Genomic DNA, 18768 nt, shown 5'->3' on the forward strand with positions numbered 1-18768 from the left:
CTGTTAGGATTCAGTGATCTGGCAGGGAAATCTGTCTGTTGGAGGTGCCTTCCTCAGTGCTTCCAGCAGATCCTGCCTGCACCTTGACTGCAGGAGGTCTGCACTCAGTCCTGAATTTAGCTGAATTGTCTCTGTTCTGGGTGCCCTTGTGGTGTTTCTTCCTCAGTACCCTTTCAGCTCCTTCCTCCAGTTCCCCACCCTTTCCACTGACTCCTTCCCTCACACATTCCCTCTCTCACAAACATCCCACCATTCAATTTCTTACTCACATTTTCCTATTTGTTCTCTTCTCCCACACGTTTCTCCCTGCTTCCCTCCACTCCCAGCTGTATGCTACCTATTGTATCATTACAGAAGTAATAGGACCTGATTCAAAAACAGCCAATATGATGGACTGGGCTTTAGGATTGAATTTATGGGGTCTTGTCAAATGATTTCTTTTTTAGTGAAAGAATTTACAGCTGCTCCAAAATCCATGAAAACTTGTTCAGGTTCTCACCTCATTTGAAACTGGATGTCATATAGTGTGTGTGCATATATATATGTGTGTGTGTGTGTGTGTGACACAGTGTTTTAGAGATGCTGCTTGAGACAATCCTGGATTTGGCTGAGGTCTCCATGCTGTTAAACCTAACCCAGAAATGCATACTCCCATGTACTGCAAGCCTGCTTTTCATGATTTGAGATGGTGTGCTGTGGCATGCAGATGTCAGTCATTCCTCTGAAGAGCTTACACCTGGACATGCAAAGAAAAACCTTCTTCTTTTCCAACTTACCTAGGACATATTTACAGAGATCTTACAGGGCATATCATCTCTTTGTTTTCAGTCACACTCTCTTCACTGACTCTCAATCAGTCAGCACTCCTTGACGATGAAATGGTAAACCTGGTAGGAGAATGAAGATCATAGAATTGAAAAGGTTGGAAAAGACCTTCAAGATCTAGCCAAACTGACAAGTCCACCACTAAATCTGTCTTTAAGCATCACATCTACACATTCTTTGAACACTTTCAAGGGCATCCACCCACCTCCCTGGGCAGCCTGCTCCAATGCCTGACCACTCTTTCTGTAAAGAAGATTTTCCTAATATCCAACCTAAACCTCTCCTGGCACAACTTGAGGCCATTTCCTCTCATCCTGTTGCTTGTTACAGAAGAAACCAACCCCACCAGGCCCCAACCTCCTTTCATGGAGTTGTAGAGTGAGGTCTCCCCTCAGCCTCCCATTCTCCAGACTAAACAACCCCTGTTCTCTCAGCTGCTCCTCACAAGACTTGTGCCCTAGACCCTTTACCTACTTCATTGTCCTTGTCTGGACATGCTCTAGCCTTTAATGTCCTTCTTGGAGTGAGGTACCCAAAACAGAACCCAGTATTTGAGGTGCAGCCTCATCAGTGCAGTACAGGGGGACAATCACTGCCCTGGTCCTGTTGGCCACACTATTGCTGATCCAGTCGTTGGCCTTCTTGGCCACTTGGGCACACGCTGGCTCATCTTCATCCAGCTGTTGGCCAGCACTCCCAGATCCTTTATTTAGAAGAATTCACATATGGATTTCACTGTGGTCCTGAGGAAGTGACAAGTGGCTCTGCAAATGCAGACAACTTCTGTGTCTCCTTAATTTGTTTACCACAAGTCAGAGGTTCTCGCTGTCCTTTTGCCATGGCTCTCTCAGTTCCACATCAAGTTGTAATGATTCAGGGACCAGGCAGCTGGTTAATGCAGCTCATGTTGTCACCCTCCCAGGGCTCATTTGCCTACAGGCATGTCAGAAGGAACAAGCACTATGAGGGCATATATAACTGTACTTGGCAGTGCACTGAAAGGATGCTGGAGCTGGCTCTAAATGAATAGCACAGGACATCAGGAGCTAAGCAGCTGAGAAATAAGACAGATGTACTAGGATGGAGTGTTGTGTTTTGGTAGTTAGGCTGTGCCTGCTACTTGATCTAAATGAGGTATGTGTGCATGGTGTGCAGTGTAGGCATCCCCTGTGTGCTATTTGTTCCTAACACTGTCTTGCACATTTGCAGTATGCAGCACAGTTCACATCACCTGTGCTTCTACACAGCTTGAGCTTGATGGGAGGGAATGAAGAAGGCAGAGCCAGGCTCTCCTGGCTGGAGTTAATGGTGTAGGGTGTTACAATGACCTTCGGCTCCTTATGTTCAGGAATGCAAAAGTTTGGTTTTGTTTGTTTTGCAGACCTTCAGGGAGGAGCAGGCAGGTCTGTAGGGTGATTGATACTGTGTTAGTTGGTGTTCTGGTCTTTTGCTGCGTGCCTGCACAAGCCTGAGCTGTGTGCTGCTTCACAGTGGCAAGGAAGAGCAAGACACCTGTGCTTTGTGTTGGCGCAGTCTGCCTTTGGTTTAGCTGTTGGGGATCACAGTGCAGATGCAGTGAGAGATTCAGGCTTGTTCTGCTTCTCTGTGTTGGGCTAGGACTTGATTAAATGTGTGTTGCCTTGGCTTTGCCAATGGTTTTCCTAATGCTTCTCTTTCAGCAGGCACTACAGATTTTCCAAGCACTCCACACCAGCAAGCAGCAGCCTTGGGAGGGAAAGGTAAGAGACAGCCACACACACACAGAGTCTTACAATCTCTGGTGATGATCTGGTGTGATTATCTGTTGAAATATTCCGAGGATATATATGGATGAGTTCTTCCAAGGCTAGCTTTTTGTTGAAGGGAGTAAAAAGAATCATGATTATCAGAGAGTTTGGGCTGTGCATTACACCTGTGTCCTGTGGGAGAGGAAATGCTGGAGGGTTTAGAGCTATTGACTGGCAGAGGAGCAATGCTAGCATGCAACCTTGCCACCACCCAGTATAATACAGTTTCCATTCTGGATCAATTCCAGCTGTCAGACCCCAATTTACTAACCGTGTTGGGAAGGACGTGAGTTTCCTTTTAGAAGGTCATTATCATTTAAGGTTATTGAAAGCAAGGAAAGCTGTGCCACCTTTAAAAGGAAAAGATTGCTCTGGAGTTTTTAAGAGCCACACGGTTAAAATGAGTAACAGATGTAAGGTACTTTGTGGAGTGTTTCCCTCAGCCTGAGAAGGAGAAAATAATGGAAGTCTCTTCTTTCTGCCTCTGTGTTCAAAGGAAGGAAAATCAAAGCTGTTACACTAGAGCTATATATCAGCTAACATATTTTAGGAACTATGGAATGATCATAATTACAAAAAAGTCCTCCAGAGAGAAATTATGACTCATAGTTTATATTCTCTTTAGTGTTGCTATGGAAAAAGAGGTTAGAGCCAATGGTCATACAGCAGTATTAATCTCTGATCTGAAAGAAAAATAAATAACAATCTCTATCTTAACCCAAAGCAGATTTATTCTGTTACTGCAGCACACTCCATTAAAGGGGATAACCATGTAAGAAAAATTAAAGATGACACTGATTATCAGTTCTCAACATGCAGTTAGAGAGAGTCCCTTATTTGGATCAGTGTGCACTTTAGACTCCTGCAAATGAATTGGCAGAATGAGAGGAGAGGGGGGGGGAAACAACAAAGGAGGGCAGGAAAGATCAGCTACCACTGACAGCTGCAAGAGTGCTGATTAAAATTTCTGTATGCATGCAGTTAGACTCAGCCTGGGGTTGATCCTGGTTCACATGCAGCTCCTGAAACAAAACCCTGGGTAGTTTGAAGTGGTGGAAAGTGGCTATCAGCCTTTTTCCGTGTATTTGGGAAAGCCAGGGCTGTGAGTCAGGGAGTGGTGGATATTTTGGAGCTGAGTCAGCACCCCCGGGCTGCTCTGGCAGTTGTTTGCTGCCCGTTGTTTAGTTGCCTAGGCAAAACCCTGAGCAGGACTGGGGCCAAACAGCTGCCCGATTGCTTTGCTCCAGTGGTGAATCTTTTTCTTTGTGCACAGGAAGACCACCTGACACTTTCCTCTTGACAGCCAGAGCGAGTGATGCATGTCTGAGTGGTCACTCTAAGTACTTGACTTTGGTTTCAGGAGCTGGGGCTACCCTTGCTCTGTTGTGTGCAGTTACCGACAGCAAAGCCCTTGCTCTCAGAACGTGGCTGGACGTTTTTCTCACCACACAGCCTGCAAAGCAGGCTGTAGCCTTCCTTTCTGCCACTCTGCTGCATCTGCCATGCTGATGGCAGTGAAACATTTTATTCTGTTGATGAGCTAAGCAGATTGGACTGGGGAGATACACAGATCTCATGTCCTGCATCTGTACACATGGCTCTTACTGGTTGTCACAGGAGCTGTGTGTGTGGTCCAACACCACTGTATAATTCACAGAGTCCTTCAAGCCAGCTGAAGGCTTTTCAGTGACTTTCAGGGTTGGACTGGTCTCTTACAGTCAAAAGTTTGCCCTCTGACAAATTGCCATGACTTCACTAATTCTTCTGAGTTTACATCTTTTTATAAGTGTGTGACTATCAGTCATCAGCTGTGGAACAGCAATGGTTTTCACTGCATCAGTGTAAACGGCACACAGGTATATTTTCTGATCCTTTTCTTCTTCTTCTTCCCTTTCTTCAGTCTCTTTAATCATCAAACATGCTTCCGTCAGGCCCATGTAAGGGCTTTCACTACACTCTCTTATTTGGCAGTGAAATGGTCCAGAAAGCCTGGATCCGTGCCTTTTCATAGAGGAGTTGCCTCGTGGATTAACACGTGGGGGTCAAGAGGTTGCTCTTTGCCCTTTCCCCTAAAAGGGGACAGAAATGTCAGCTGGTTTTCTGGCATTGAGAGTGGAAGTATCAGCAGCTGCGGAGTGCTGCTAGTTTAAATGTTTATACTACAAGGACTTTATCACACCCTCTTCCTTTGAGCAATGCTCCCGCCTGCCTCGGTGGAGGTCAAGCTCTGAGTCCTTGCAGCAGCCAACAGGTCAGGTCTTCTAAGGAATAATGTTATGAGTGGAGCTCACAGGCAGGTGCTGTACCAGCGTTATTGTGTCAAGAAGGGTAAACAAGCAGTTCTTAAAAGCACAGGCTGTCAGCACAGGCACAGAATACCCCTGCCTGTGCTTGACATCTGCCAGCCTGACAAGATCCAGGCACATATTTTAGATACTTGAAAGAGTAGAGTGCTGGTGTTGCTGCAGTCCATCTCCTCCCTGAAACACAAAGTTTTGCAGACTAATATTTTTAGTCATGCCTTGAGTATGAAATGAGAGGGAGTTGGCTTGGGGGACACCTTGGGATCTTGAGCTTGCTGCTGCTTCTCTAAGCTCAAGAGCAGACATTCATGAGCTGATGTGTTTTTCTCTCTCGCAAAGCATGCTCTGTTAGGATTCCAAGCCTGCTCATCCTTATAAATGTGCAGTAATGTGACAGAAGAAATGTGTTATTCTAGTCCTGCAGCTGGGGGCTGTGTGCTTAGTGTATTCTGACGTGGTTATTTGAACTCATTCTTGCAGAGGCTCCGTATCCGCATTCCCAGTGCTGTTACTGGGTTAAGAGCACTGTAATGCTCTTAAAGCACTGCATGTGGCATTTGTTTCAGTGGCATTTGGTTGAGCATCTCTCCCACCGGATAAAGTGTGGTTGGCATTACAGCTCAGCAGGACAAACCAACCAGGTGTATCCGAAAGCAAAATGTAAACATGGTGCTGGGGTTCCTGGTTACCACTTGGTGGCTGTGGGAGGTTGACAGCTGTCACATAACGGTTAAACTGCTGTTCTTTGAGCTCAAGTGTAAAATGAAGCCTGCTAAAGGCTATGTGGCACTTTGGAAGCCATGAGTTTATCTGTGTGCATAGGCAGGATACACACTTCAATAGAAATCTGCTTCCAAGACTATTTAAAGTATTGGGAGTGTGCTGCAGTCCAATAAAAAAATGCTGGTGGCTTTTGGGAAGTGCCTGACTATGGTCAGATGGGCTGAGGATCTGACAAGTGTCTGGGAGGCAAAGCAGCGGTGTTTGTGCTGTTAAATGACAGCAGAGGATAAGAAAGAAAATGGTCTAGGTACAACAGGGACATGAACTGAAGTAATAAATGCCTGACCTTTAAATTTCATTTTTGCCAGCTTCTCACACCGTGTCTCCCAAAGACTGACATGGCTGTGGTTTATGTTATGCTTTTATTTGTCATATCTGCAGTTAGTTACAAGTAAAAATGATTGAAATCTATTGTCGTTAATACAAAATAAAAATATAGCTGCACAAGTTAGGCCATGGTTTGTCTTACAAACAGTCTCTTCTATATGATACCATACATTTAAGAGCTTAACTCTTAATACTACTTGCCTACATTAAGCTCTTATCAACTAACTTCCAGTGTGTACTGGTGACAGACACCACCCCTGGGGAGTAATAACCTGTTAATCATTTCATAATGGTATTTTTGTTGTATTTCCCCTGTAATTTGTGATTCTAAATACAAGTTGAAGGAAGAAACCTTTTAGTGCAATGTTAATTATCAGTAGAATTTTATATATATATATGTGTTTAAAAAAATAAAGATAAACCCACTGCATAAACAAACAGGGATGTAAGGTAACTGTTGTGGGTACTGTGCTTCCCTTTCCTTCCTTCCCCCTTACCTTTGTTGAGTGACAGGAGTGAACATCCATAGCAAACAAACTACCCTGTAACCTCTTCTTTTCAGTATGTTTTGAAACATTACAAGCTGGGAATTTTGAGAGCAGGTAGGAGGTGGCTTTGATGAAAGTTACCAACAGAGAATCCAATCCTGTGGCTTCCCAGAGCCATCCTTATGTAAACTCATCGTCCCTGCCATGAAGTTCAACCCCGAACATGTTGTTCCCTTTAGATGTGCCCAAGAGAGCATTTCACCTTTTTGAGAACCTTGTCCTTACATCCCTGTCATTATCTAACTCCTCTGTGTAGATAGAGCTCTATATATGCAATATTTTGTAAAAAGATAAATTAATGCTATTTGTAAAATACTCTGAGATACAAAGTGGTGCAGGTGCAAAGTTGGATAGTATAATTGCTATATAGACTAAGAATTAATTAGTGTCATCTGTGTACATATTTTTGAAGCTGGGAGTAAAGACTTCATACTGGGGCTTTTTTCCCCATTTCATAGCATTATGTACTTCCTTCAGCCTATCTCCATGGTTTTATCAAATCCCTTCTATTTTTGTTTTGTTTTTTCAATTTCCCATCCCTTAAAGGTGCAGTAACTGATCACACGTTCTGCTTGTCACTGATGCACTTCCATAACTCTGGGAGATCGAAAGCCATCTTTTCCTTTCCACCTAAACACAGTCATTTCTTCTAAGTGAGACTACTGGTAAAAGTCTTTCCCCCTACTGATATGGATGAAAACAACTTTTTAGCTTTGCTTTCTAAGTACTATGTTTTTTTTCTCAGTTTCTATGTGTATGCACAGTTATGGAGGCTGTAGAGTATTCACAGAGCAAGGAAACCAAACCCAAATGTTCTCATTGGTATTTCTACGCTTAAATACAGAACTACTCACAGTGCTGTGAAATACTGAGAGAAGAAGACAGAACAGAAATGCTTGGGTTTTGACTACTCTCCATGCATTCCTCCAACCTAACTCTAAGAAAGCCAGTAGATCAGCTTGCTACTACCAGACATACCCTTTCCCTGCTAGTGTCTTACAGGGGCTGACAGCATCACTAAATTAACAAACACCAGTGACTCAGCCCAAAACGCAGTATTGACTGTGATCACTCTGCATTCCAACATGATGCAATAAATTACCACTGCAGAACAGAGGATGGAAGGATTTGAATTGCTACTGGTGTCTGTGTAGCAGAAACCAGTTACTTGCCTACATAAAACTGTGCATACGTGGAAGGCTTGGACTGATTATGCCGTTTGGTCTATCTGCAGAACAGCTGCTTGGGTGCTTTCTTCATCAGATTGTTCCATTTCTCCACGGACTGGTTTGTTTCTTTCATCATACAGTTTCTGGCTAGCAACTTCTAGAGGCATCCCATACTCTTCATCATCTTCAACAATGGACAGCTCAATGTTGTTGTTCATCACAGTGTTCTCTTCCATTCTGGCTTCCTTCTCTAGAGAATCAGCTACTGCTTTGGCCTCCTCGGTCAGTGAGGTGGTGGTAGGTGTCAGATCTGAGTGCATGCTGGCGAACGACACTTCATCCTCATTCTCAGGTTGATCATTGCTTGTAGTTTCTGCTGGCTTGTCCTCGGCTTCAGCAGGGCTTTCTCCTTCACGGGCTTTCTTCACACTGAATGTGAGGGGAGATACTTTGAAAGGTGAACTCTTTGAAGAGGAGGATTTCTGATGATGTACGGTAAGAGATTTCTTGATCTTTTCTCTCCGTTCAGGCGAGACAATCTTTGTGCTGATCTTGTTCATCTTCTTCTCAATGTTTTGGCGAGAAAAGGCTTTCTTGAGGCTGTCTACCTTCTTTAGGCTGGACCTTTTAATTTTCTCAGCTCGTGATTCTTCTGTCTTCTCTTCCGTGCTGTCATCCAGATCATCTTCCTCATGAAACATTTCATCATCTGAGCCCAGCTCCACTGTGTGCAAGGTTTCTTCCAGTGTTTTGTTCTCATCTGCAGGCTCCTCTTTTCCTTCTGTAATGCTGGGAATAGGCTCTTTTGCAAAAACACTGGCAGGGATCTCATTTTCCTCCTGAAAAAGTTTACAATACTTGAGTTTCATAGATCGCAGGACACACATGTAATAAACAAAAGTACAACCCTGAACAATTACTTCCCCCCCTCCCCAATGAGATGAAGACTCACAGAATCACGCTGAATGTTTCCTGTTGTTTTGGTATATTTCAGGAGCAACAAGCCACTCAAAGCCCACTGAAGCATCATCTGGTAAAGCTCAAGACTAACGAGCTGTTAGCTGTAAGATTTCTCTTTCAGAAAGTCTTGAGAGTGTATACAGAATGGAAATCCTGTTATTTAAATGAGATACTCCTTAGTAAGGGTTTGGATGTGAAGCTCTACACCTGTCCCTGGGGAGAAGGGATGGTGTGGTGCTTAAGGAGGTCATACTACAGACCTCTGTGTAGACCTATAGAAGGCACATAGCCCCCCAGAGCTTTTGTTTTTTTCTAGCCAAAGATGGGAATATCTCTGCAGAGATGCTGGTTTTATCTGAGAGGTATCTTAGATAAACATGAGCAGACAGCATGCGCTTGCAGCCCAGAAGGCTAATCACATCCTGGGCTGCATCAAAAGATGTGTGGCCAGCAGATCCAGAGAGGTGATTCTGCCACTTTGCTATGGTGAGACCTCACCTGGAGTACTGTGTACAGGTCTGGAGCCTTCAATATCAGAAGGACATGGACCTGATGGAGCAGGTCCAGAGAAGGGCCATGAGAATGATCAGGGGGTTGGAGCACCTCTGCTGTGAGGGCAGGCTGAGGGAGCTGGGGTTGTTCAGCCTGGAGAGGAGAAGGCTCCAGGGAGACCTAATAGCAGCCTTCCAGTACCTGAAGGGGGCCTACAAGAAGGGTGGGGAGAGTGTGTTTACCAAGGCCTGCAGTGACAGGACAAAGGGCAATGGCTTTAAGCTGGAGAAGAGCAGATTTAGATTGGATGTTAGGAACAAATTTTTTACTATGAGAGTAGTGGAATACTGGAACAGGTTGTCCAGGGAGACCTCTTCCCTGGAGATATTCAAGTTGAGGCTTGATGAGGCTCTGGGCAGCCTGATCTAGTTGGGGATGTCCCTGCTGACTGGGGAGGTTGGACTAGATGACCTTTGGAGGTCCTTTCCAGCCTGTACCATTCTATGACTCTATGGTAAGTGCAGTATTTCACTGTATTCCAAAAAAATGTACATTGCTGTTAAAAATGGGTTGTTGGTACTGAGAAGCTGTGCAATCCGTGGCGTTTAGAGGATGTGCTATTTTATAGCTATTTACAGAAAAAAAAAAAACAAAACAACTAGTAAATTCATTTGGTAAATTGGTAAATATTAAAAACATGAACAGGACAACTCCTTGAAAAGTAAATCTAAAAGGTTTATGGCATACCAAAAATGAAACAGACATTATACATACCGCATAGGAAACACCACAAGTCACTCCTGGCTGAGAGGTAAATGTTTACTTTTTAGAAACAAACCAAAAAGGGGCATGGGAAAAAGAAGGTCTCTGAAAAGAAAACAGGCTGAACAGTGGCAGAAGCTACAAGTCATAATGGAGGACTTCTGTGACTAGTGAGTGCAGAAGCGCTGCAAGCCCAAGCAGTTTAGAAGCAGCACAATGCAGGCTCTGTTCTATGGTAGGCTTTGCAGGCATCTGCCCATGCAGAGATGATGAGGCTCCTTGCATGCTCCCCTTTGCTTTCAGAACTGTTCCATCTTAGATCTGCACAGACCCTGTTCATCACCCTTTTTACCACCTCCAGTCAGAATGCATGCAGTATCACTTAGTTGTATGGACTGGAAGGAGTTTCTTCTGCCCCCCCCCCCCCCCATCTCATATTTTTCTTTAGACACAAAAAGCAGTAAGTGCTGAATGAAAGGGTTGTAAGTCTCAAATCTGTCCCTAGTGAGCCTGAGTGTACAGTGAAGGGGGGGAAAAGGCCACCTGCACTTTGAAGTTCATGCTCATTATTTCAGGACTGAGCAGAAAGCAAGGGTAAATAGTGTCATGGGTTAAATTTGCTGTCAAGGCTGTATAAGGATGTTGTAAATGGTTTGGTTTAAAAACAAAGTAGTCCTGGCTCCCTTGTAGTGTTTCTGGAACTCCAGGAATATGCACGTGGACAGGCAGGATCATTTCATACCATACCACACAGTATAAAATCACATATACTGTGATTCAAGTGTGTTGGTGAACAGAAATGGAAATAAAAATTAAAATTATCAAGGACGTGGATGGTGGTTGGACAGTTTGAATGTGCCTTATGTCTATGGTTTCTGCAGAACTTTCTAGACCAGCAGCTTCAGTTGGTTACAGTGGCACAGACAAAGCTTTCCAAGCCTTTTGCCTGCAGTGGAACATCTCACAAAGCCAGTGCTTTTCTCCTGACACCTATAATGTTGTTGCAACAGTGGCCAGGATAACAAAGCAAAGAAAACCTGCAGCAGCTCTACATGAAAACAGCTGTAACTGCAGTACAAACATTTAGATTTTCCCTTCACTGCAGTTAATGAAATGTGGGTTATATGCGTGGGTGCAGTGTTAAATTATTCCCCAAAGCTTGAGAACTTGGTATAAAGCATAATTGATGTCTTGTGCATTCTTTCCAAGACTAGGTAATCACATAAACATCTGAATGCTAAGGTGTAAGTGCCTGAACAGCGGAGAAGGCTCAGATTTTCATGAGTAAAGAAGGGTTGTAACTCTTAAAATATTTAACCTAGACAAGTGGTAGTGTCTGAGATTCATCACAGTGCACTCTGAGCCAGAGATGGGCCCTTGTGACCCTTCTCAAGCTCAGTTTAGCTCTGTGTCTGCAGCATTCACAGCATCACAAACTGGCAGGGGTTACAAGAGATCTCTGGAGATCATCCAGTCCAAAACCCTCTTGCAGGTTGCCCAGGATCACAATGTCCAGGAGGGTTTGGAATCTCTCCAGGGAAGGGAGACTCCACAACATCTCTGGGCAGCCTGCTCCAGGGCTCCAGCACCCTCAAAGTGAAGAAGTTTTTCCTTAAGTTTAGTTGGAATCTCCTGGGTTCCCATTTGTGCCCATTGTCCCTTGACCAGTCACTGAACACCATGGAAAAGAATCTAGCTCCATCCTCTTGCCCTCTGCCCGTTAGCTCTTGCTGAACATTTGGAAGATCCCCTCTCAGGCTGCTCTTCTCCAGGCCACAGGTCTCTTAGCCTTTCCTCCTCACAGAGATGCTCCAGTCCCTCCATCTTTGTAGCATCTGCTGGACTCTCTCCAGTGGTTCTTTTTTTCTCTTGAACTGGGGAGCCCAGAACTGAGCCCAGTATTTCAGATACTCACTGAAGTACAGTCTCCAGAAGAATACGGAATAGATTTTGTTTAAATTTTTTATCAAATTTGTGACTGAGTAGAAGGGAAGCTGTCAAACTATTCATATTTATAAAGAACAAACTATCCATATTTATAAAGGAAGCAAACAAAAAACCCTACATAATAATGTGTAATGTTTCAATTAAGAGCAGATCCTAGATGGTCTTTGGCCATCGGACAGTACTGGCATTCAAGAAACCACTTCTCTGTTGAAGCTTCTTGCATGGCCCTGGAAAACCTCAGCCTCTGGGCATCTATAACTCTACTTGTGAAATAAGAATGACATTTTCCTGACTCATGTTTCTGAAAGACCTTAGGATCACAGGAACTATTAAAGTACATTATGAACATTAATTAAGTAAAACAATCTGGATGTACAAGGGTGGCATGGTAGGAATGCTCTGTGGTGGAACACACCTTTCTATTTCATATCTAACTGCTGATAACATGTTTTGAGTGGGCTATTACTAACTTTTTGGTCTAAGCAAATTTATCTGACAGCTATAATTTGTTCTGATACATTCTTTTTGTCAAGTAGTCTGGTGTTTCGTTTAGAAAGACTTGAACAATACACTGAAAAACACCAACTGTTACAAACTGGGTACCTGTTTTCCATGCCAAAAAAAGCAGAACTTTGATCATCTTCTCGATCTAATCTAAAATTCTGAGAAAGCAATGCATCTTTTTTCTTTATTTTTTACATCTGAGTTCAAAACCAGCACTTGCATTTTCTTAGATGAGCTTGACTGTAGCTACTTGGCTCCTCTGAATTTTATTTTTCCATGGAAGAGATGAATAGAATAGTGCGAGTTCTCTTGCTAATATTAGTGATACTTGCCAAGTTAAAATCGGTGCCTTCCCTGTAGCTTTGATGAACCTTCATCAACTTGCTGTAGGTTATAATCTCATCCCTGTTTTTCACCAGAAAGGAAGGGAAGATCCATAATGGTGTACTACCAAACTGTATGGCCCAAGTGAACAGGAAGTTAATTTACTCAGGAGTGCTGAATCTGTAATGCCACATAAGGGAAATCAGGGTGCTTTGGTTTGGAGTTTTGTTAGATTTGCTAAAAGAGGCCACAGAATCATTTTGATTGGCAAAGACCTTTAAGATCATTGAATCCAACCATTCTTTAACCCTGCCAAGTCTAGTGCTAAACCATGTCCCTCAGCACCACATCTCTGTGCCTTCTAAACAGGTCCAGGGACGGGGATGTAACCATCTCCCTGGGGAGCCTGTTCAAGAAGGGGAGATGGCATGTACCCATCCTTACAGCAGTCCAGGCTCCTCTGTCCTTTGTAGATGCTGTTATATGCCTAGAGGATTACTAGTCTAAACTTGTTTTGCTGCACAAATGGGTCAAAACATGACAAATCCTTCTAAAAACAGCTATAGCTCCACCTACTTTCCTTCAAACAAACACTCTTCAGACCTGGATGTGACCACAGGGAGGGAGGCAGGCAGGCAGGCAGGGAGGAGAAAATTGCCAGCTGCCTGTTTGCGCATCCTGAGTGGTCTGGGATGGTGGCTGCACCATCCCCTTGACCCCCCCACACCACTGTTGGGGCAAGGCCTAAAAGCCACCTGAGGTACTTTTGTCATTAATCAATATATGAGCATTCTCCCTGCACAGCTCCAGTGGGAAACCTGGTTGTTGGATAATAGTATTACTGGCTTATAATTCTTCTGTTTCCCTCACCTGTTCAATTTTGAAGCTGCTTTTTCAGAGATTATTGCAAAGACTTGACAAGATACAACCAAATGGCTAATTCTCTGTGCCCTCCTCTTGCTTCATTCCAGGATGAAGCATTTAGGTTGGATATTAGAAGAAACTTCTTCACTGAAGGGGATCTCAAACACTGAAACAGGCTGCCCAGGGAGGTGCTTGAATCCCCATCTCTGAAGATGTTGAAAAGAGGCACAGGTGAGGTGCTGAGGGACATGGTTTAGCAGCAGCCTTGGTAGAGTTAGAGAATGGTTGGAGTCAATGATCTTAAAATTCTTTTCTGTCTGAAATGATTCTATGCTTTACCAAGAGCAGCATCTAAAAGGGGCTGCAATATCAGTGTCCTTGACTCCAGGCTGTAATTTTGACTTATTTTTACCTGTCCTATTCACCTTAAACATGACATTTAATTGATAAAATTAAACACAAGCCTTTTTTAAATCTTGCGTTTTGCCTCTGTAGCTAAAAAAGCAAACAAAACCCCCACCAAACCAGAACCAAAAAGCTGGTCATGTGGTGAGAACAAAATAGAGGGGAACAATGCCAAAGCTTAATGAGGATTTTTAAAACAGTCACTTCAGTGTTTTGCTGAATTGCTGTGTCACTTGTGGCATTTGTAATAACTTTTGCATCCTCAGACGCTCTGGATGGGGCTCCCATTAAAATATGTCACCAATTAAAGAATTATATGCAAACTAGGAGCAATGCAGATGGTCTGGGTAGAGAAAACTAAGAGCATTTTAATGGGAAATATGGAAAATAGCTGAACTTTCCTAAACGGGGTTCATGCTCAGCGGGTATGCTGAAGGAAAGCTGATGCTGGCAAGTGGCAGCACGGTCTCATAAAATGCAGAGCTGGAGCTCAGTCGCCTGTTTTGGATAGGCTTGGTGCTCCAACCAAGGATCTGGGATTGAGGTACACTGTGAATGCAGAACTGAATCACAAATGTGGATTTGCATACTGAGCTGTCTTCCTAAGCTGGGAGAATGGGTCCTAAAGAGAAGTTTTGGATTCTGGTTTTTTTGGTGGTGTTTTGTTTTGTTTGACTTTTTTTTTTTCCCAGTGGAAAAGAAAACTCCTACAGCTGAAGAGAAGTCTCATATCCAGATTTCCCTTTTGTTTTTCCAGCAATCTGGCATCAATATGCCTTCAGAGCTGTGACTTCTCCTTCCTGCAATTGTTTTGCCACGGATTCCTGCTTGGGGCTGTATGGAAACCCAGCCAGCCTTCTGCTCTTTTCCCTCTATACAATCATCCCAGCAAGGCAGCGACCCCGCTACAGCTCATCCCATGTCCAACTGCAAAGGAGACCTTGCAGGGAGATCTTGAGGAGGTGGGCACACAGGTAAGGCACACAGGATGCAGGCATGTGGGCATGGTCTGGCAAACACCCACCATCCATCCCTCCCTCTTCCCTCTGGGTGTGGCTGCTTCCCCAGTGGAAAATCCCAGCTCCTCGAAGGAGGAGCACCACATCAGTGACAGGCAGTGGAGCAGCAGTGGATTTTCCTTGAGCTGCTGTTCTGGGACGTGGACCTGTGTTATTTGCTTTATACTTCAAACTCTCCTTGAGGAGTTTTACCATGAGTGCCTGCTCCCACTAGACAGCAGTACCAAGGATCCTTAGCTGAGGCAGCTCTAACTGCGCACCCACAGCTGTTGTTTTGTCATTACACACTATGCAATCTAAAAATGCTAAATTTGGGTTCTCTGGAGAAGGGTGCTGTAGTTGTAATAGCAAGGCCTTAATTATCACACTTGTAGGTAGCAGAAAGGCCCCAAAATTACCTTCCCATGGGCCAAGGTGGCTGAACCCTGCCCATGGGAAGTGTTCAAGGTCTAGGTCTGAAGGTGGAGGCAGGAGGCTATCGATAGGTAACAAGGCCTGGGAAGAGATGGCAATGTTTTGACTTACAGTAAGGGATCTCAAATTACTTGCAGAAGTCCAGAGAACACGTGTCTTTGAATTTAGCCAGGCCCTGGAATAATTTCCACATTCTTCCTAGGGGGGAAACCGCTATGTGCTGCAGCTCCTCCTCTTCTGGTTTGACAATTCTGGGCAGTAATCTGGGAGAACAATAAGTAGGGAGGTGGGGGCTTCCTTTTGAGGGGAAGCACTTGTGCACTAACGAGACGTGTCAGCTTTTAAAATTAAGTTCTGCTTTGTTGGTTTGGAATTGTTGAGGTAGAAACTCCTCCAAGACCCCAGGAGTAAAGTAAGCTACTGTCAGATGTAACGCGTAGCCAGTGAGGTTAGCCTGAGAAGCTGGTGATGTGGCTGCTCCAGCACAGTGCTTGTTCTCTGCCTGTGCTCCAGTGCATTGTGGAGGTTTGGCTTTTTGTTTCAGAGATGTGAAAGTCATGTCCTGTGTTTAGTTAAAGCTCACACTGTGTTCTGGCCAGACCATTGCTTAAAAAGGGGAAAATATGCAAACTGCTGCTACCACTGGATGGGCTCCCAGGAAGCTGAGTTTTTAGCTCATCCCTGAATGGGCCAGAACTTCCTGAGGAGTGAAGCTGACTGGGACTGGGAACTGCAGCACTGCCCCTCTCCAGCTTCTGAGGGCAGGTGCAAAGACAGTTTTAAGGGCCACTGCTAAGGGTTTGCAAAATGAGCTCTTATATTAACTTTGCATAAAAAAAAAAAACCTGCTCCCCCTGCTAAAGCAGGGTCACCCACAGCTGGCTGCCCAGGACCACAATGTCCAGGTGGGCTTGGAATCTCTCCAGAAAAGGAGACTTGACAACCTCTCTGGGCAGCCTGCCTCAGGGCTCTGGCACCCTCACAGCAAAGAATTTGTTCCTTATGTTGAGGTGGAACCTCTTGGGTTCCAGTTTGTGCCTGTTTCCCCTTGTTCTATCAGTGAGCACCACTGAAAAGCATCTGGTCCTATCCTCTTGCCCCCTGCCCTTTAGCTCTTGCTGAGCATTAAGATCCGCTCTCAGTCTGCTCTTCTCCAGACTAAACAGCCACAGGTCTCTCATCCTTCCTTCATGCTCCAGTCCCCTCTGCATCATTGAGGCTCTATTGGTCTCCCTCCAACAATTCCCTGTCCCTCTTGAGCTGGGGAGTCCAAAACTGGACCTATTCTTCCAGCTGTGCCCTCATTAGGAAAGAGTAGAAGGAGGAGAACTTCCCTTGGCCTGCTGGTTGTGACAGTTAATGAAACACAAACCCCCATACGAGAAGACAATTCTTTCCCCACGTATACCAAGAGTTAGTAGAAGATGGCTCTTTCCCCAAGTTTGCTCAGAGTTAGCAAAATGGTTCACCAAGAGTTAGTAAGAGACAGCTCTTTCTCCAAGTTGGCCAAGAACAAAGCCCCTTTCCCCCATGTTTGCTGAGAGTTAGCAAAACAGACTTTCCCAACAAGTTTACTAAAAGTGGCTGTTTCTGCCAAGTTTGTTAGGGGCAAAGGAGGGGTTTCCCCATGATTGATAAGAGTTTGGGGAGAAAAAAAAAAAGGCTTCTCCAGCCCTAAGTTTGCTGAGTTGGCCAAAACTCAGCCTTTCCCCCAAGTTTCCTAAGAGTTATTAGTAAGTAAACCCTTTGCCCGAGTTTGTTAGAAATTAGGGGAGACTCCTTCAAGGTCGGGAATCAGGTTGGTGGAGCCGGGGTGAAGGGTCCAGGGGTGTCTGCGGTTGCCCTCACCTGGAAGATGAGCACCTTGAAGCGGTCCCTGCGGAGGAGCTGGGCGTGATGCTGCTCCAGCCGTCGCACCTGGTCGCATTGCCTCTCCAGCCGCTCCCGCACCGCTCGGGTGTGGGCACAAACCTTGCGAGACTTCTCCAACAGCTTTTCCACCGCTTCTCCAGTCGCCCCATGGCTCCGGCACAACTTTCCTAGGTCTCCCTGAATACCCCGCACGGCCCCTTCCAACCCCCGCTGCCTCTGCTCCATCTGCCGCTGTTGTCCTTCCACCGCTTCCAACATGGACACCAGTTTTTCCAGTAAGGCCAGGACGGTCAAGGCATTCACCTGTCCCCCGACCGCCTCTGAAGCCGGTAGCGGGGGGACGGCGCTGCCTCCCGCCGCCTCCCCCATGGCTGTGCCGGGATGGGACGGGGTGGGGTGGGCTGGACTGAGAAGGGACGGGACGGGATGGCGGTTGCCGGATCCGCTCTTAAGAGCTGCGCTTTCCCCCTCCCCCGGGGAGGTTTCGGGCAGAGCCCGGCCCCGCTCCCGACCCGCCCCGACCGGAGGCCGCTCGGGGCGGGCCAGGACCATGGCCGGGCTCCCGGTGCCTCCCTCGCACCCGTCTCGCTCCCCTGGTTTGTTTTTGCATAGCAGAGAGATGTTTCCTTGTTCAAGGCAGCAGATGCCTCCTCACAAGCATCAGTAGATGGCAGGAGATACCGCGGAATGCCGTCGTGATGGGAGGGAAAGGAGCCGTTCCCGGGAAAAGGGAGGAAGAGGGTGTTGGCGGGGATAGTCCTGGAGAGTTTTGCCGGGTAGAAACGTCTCAAAGGCTGTAATTAATCGGAAGAAGTTAAACTAATAATAGTAAAACACAAGTTAAATTATAGCAGTAATAAAAATCGCACTAATAATAACGGTAATAATATTCATGTGTTGCAATAACAATTAGTGTAGATATTATTATATATTATTAACAGAATGATAGCTGTCTATAATAACTGTCATAATAATTAACAGGCATGTCTATTCACACATGGTGAGTCAAATCTCCTGACACTCTTTGCACCCAAGCAAGAGCCCCATATGACACCAGACTGGGGTTTTAAATGTAATACTTTAAATTCTTCTCCATTTCATTTTCCTTCTCTTTCTCCTCCTCCATTTGCTTCTCATTCGCCTCTTTCCTCCTGTTATTAGTGTTTAGTAATAATTCAGATTATTCTAGTCTATTCTAAATGAGTTGGCCATTTCCATCACTACCTGGAATCATTTTGGTTGGAAAAGACCTTTCAGATCATCCAGTCCAATCATTCTCTAACTCTACCAAGGCCGATGCTAAACCATGTCCCTCAGTACCACATCTCTGCCTCTTTGGGGAGAGGGATGGGGATTCAACCACCGTCCTGGGGACCCTGTGCCAGTCTTTGAGAACTTTTTCAGTGAGAAATTTTTCGTAATGTCCAACCTAAACCTCCCCTGGTGCAACTTGAGGCTATTTC

The 18768-nt window shown here is 45.1% G+C and overlaps 1 protein-coding gene across 1 annotated transcript; it reads right to left on the reverse strand.

Annotated features, from left to right (window-relative positions):
• Positions 1-6047: 6047 nt before the first annotated feature.
• CAVIN2 (caveolae associated protein 2) lies at positions 6048-17711 on the reverse strand. Its single transcript, XM_054380863.1, has 2 exons — positions 17282-17711; positions 6048-8581 (listed from the first exon to the last, which is right to left on the reverse strand). Exons 1-2 carry the CDS (start codon positions 17672-17674, stop codon positions 7784-7786), a joined length of 1191 nt encoding a protein of 396 aa, XP_054236838.1. The 5' UTR covers positions 17675-17711; the 3' UTR covers positions 6048-7783.
• Between the last annotated feature and the right edge of the window lie 1057 nt (positions 17712-18768).

Source organism: Indicator indicator, chromosome 5 (assembly GCF_027791375.1).
Source record: "Indicator indicator isolate 239-I01 chromosome 5, UM_Iind_1.1, whole genome shotgun sequence".
Classification (NCBI taxonomy): domain Eukaryota; kingdom Metazoa; phylum Chordata; class Aves; order Piciformes; family Indicatoridae; genus Indicator; species Indicator indicator.

Bases quoted from the DNA above. Each gene is read 5' to 3' on its own strand.
- CAVIN2 (XM_054380863.1), bottom strand. From the start codon at position 17,674: ATGGGGGAGGCGGCGGGAGGCAGCGCCGTCCCCCCGCTACCGGCTTCA. The intron at 8,582-17,281 runs GTGAGGGCAACC...AAACTTTTTCAG, and splicing joins TCAAGGTGCTCATCTTCCAG to GAGGAAAATGAGATCCCTGC.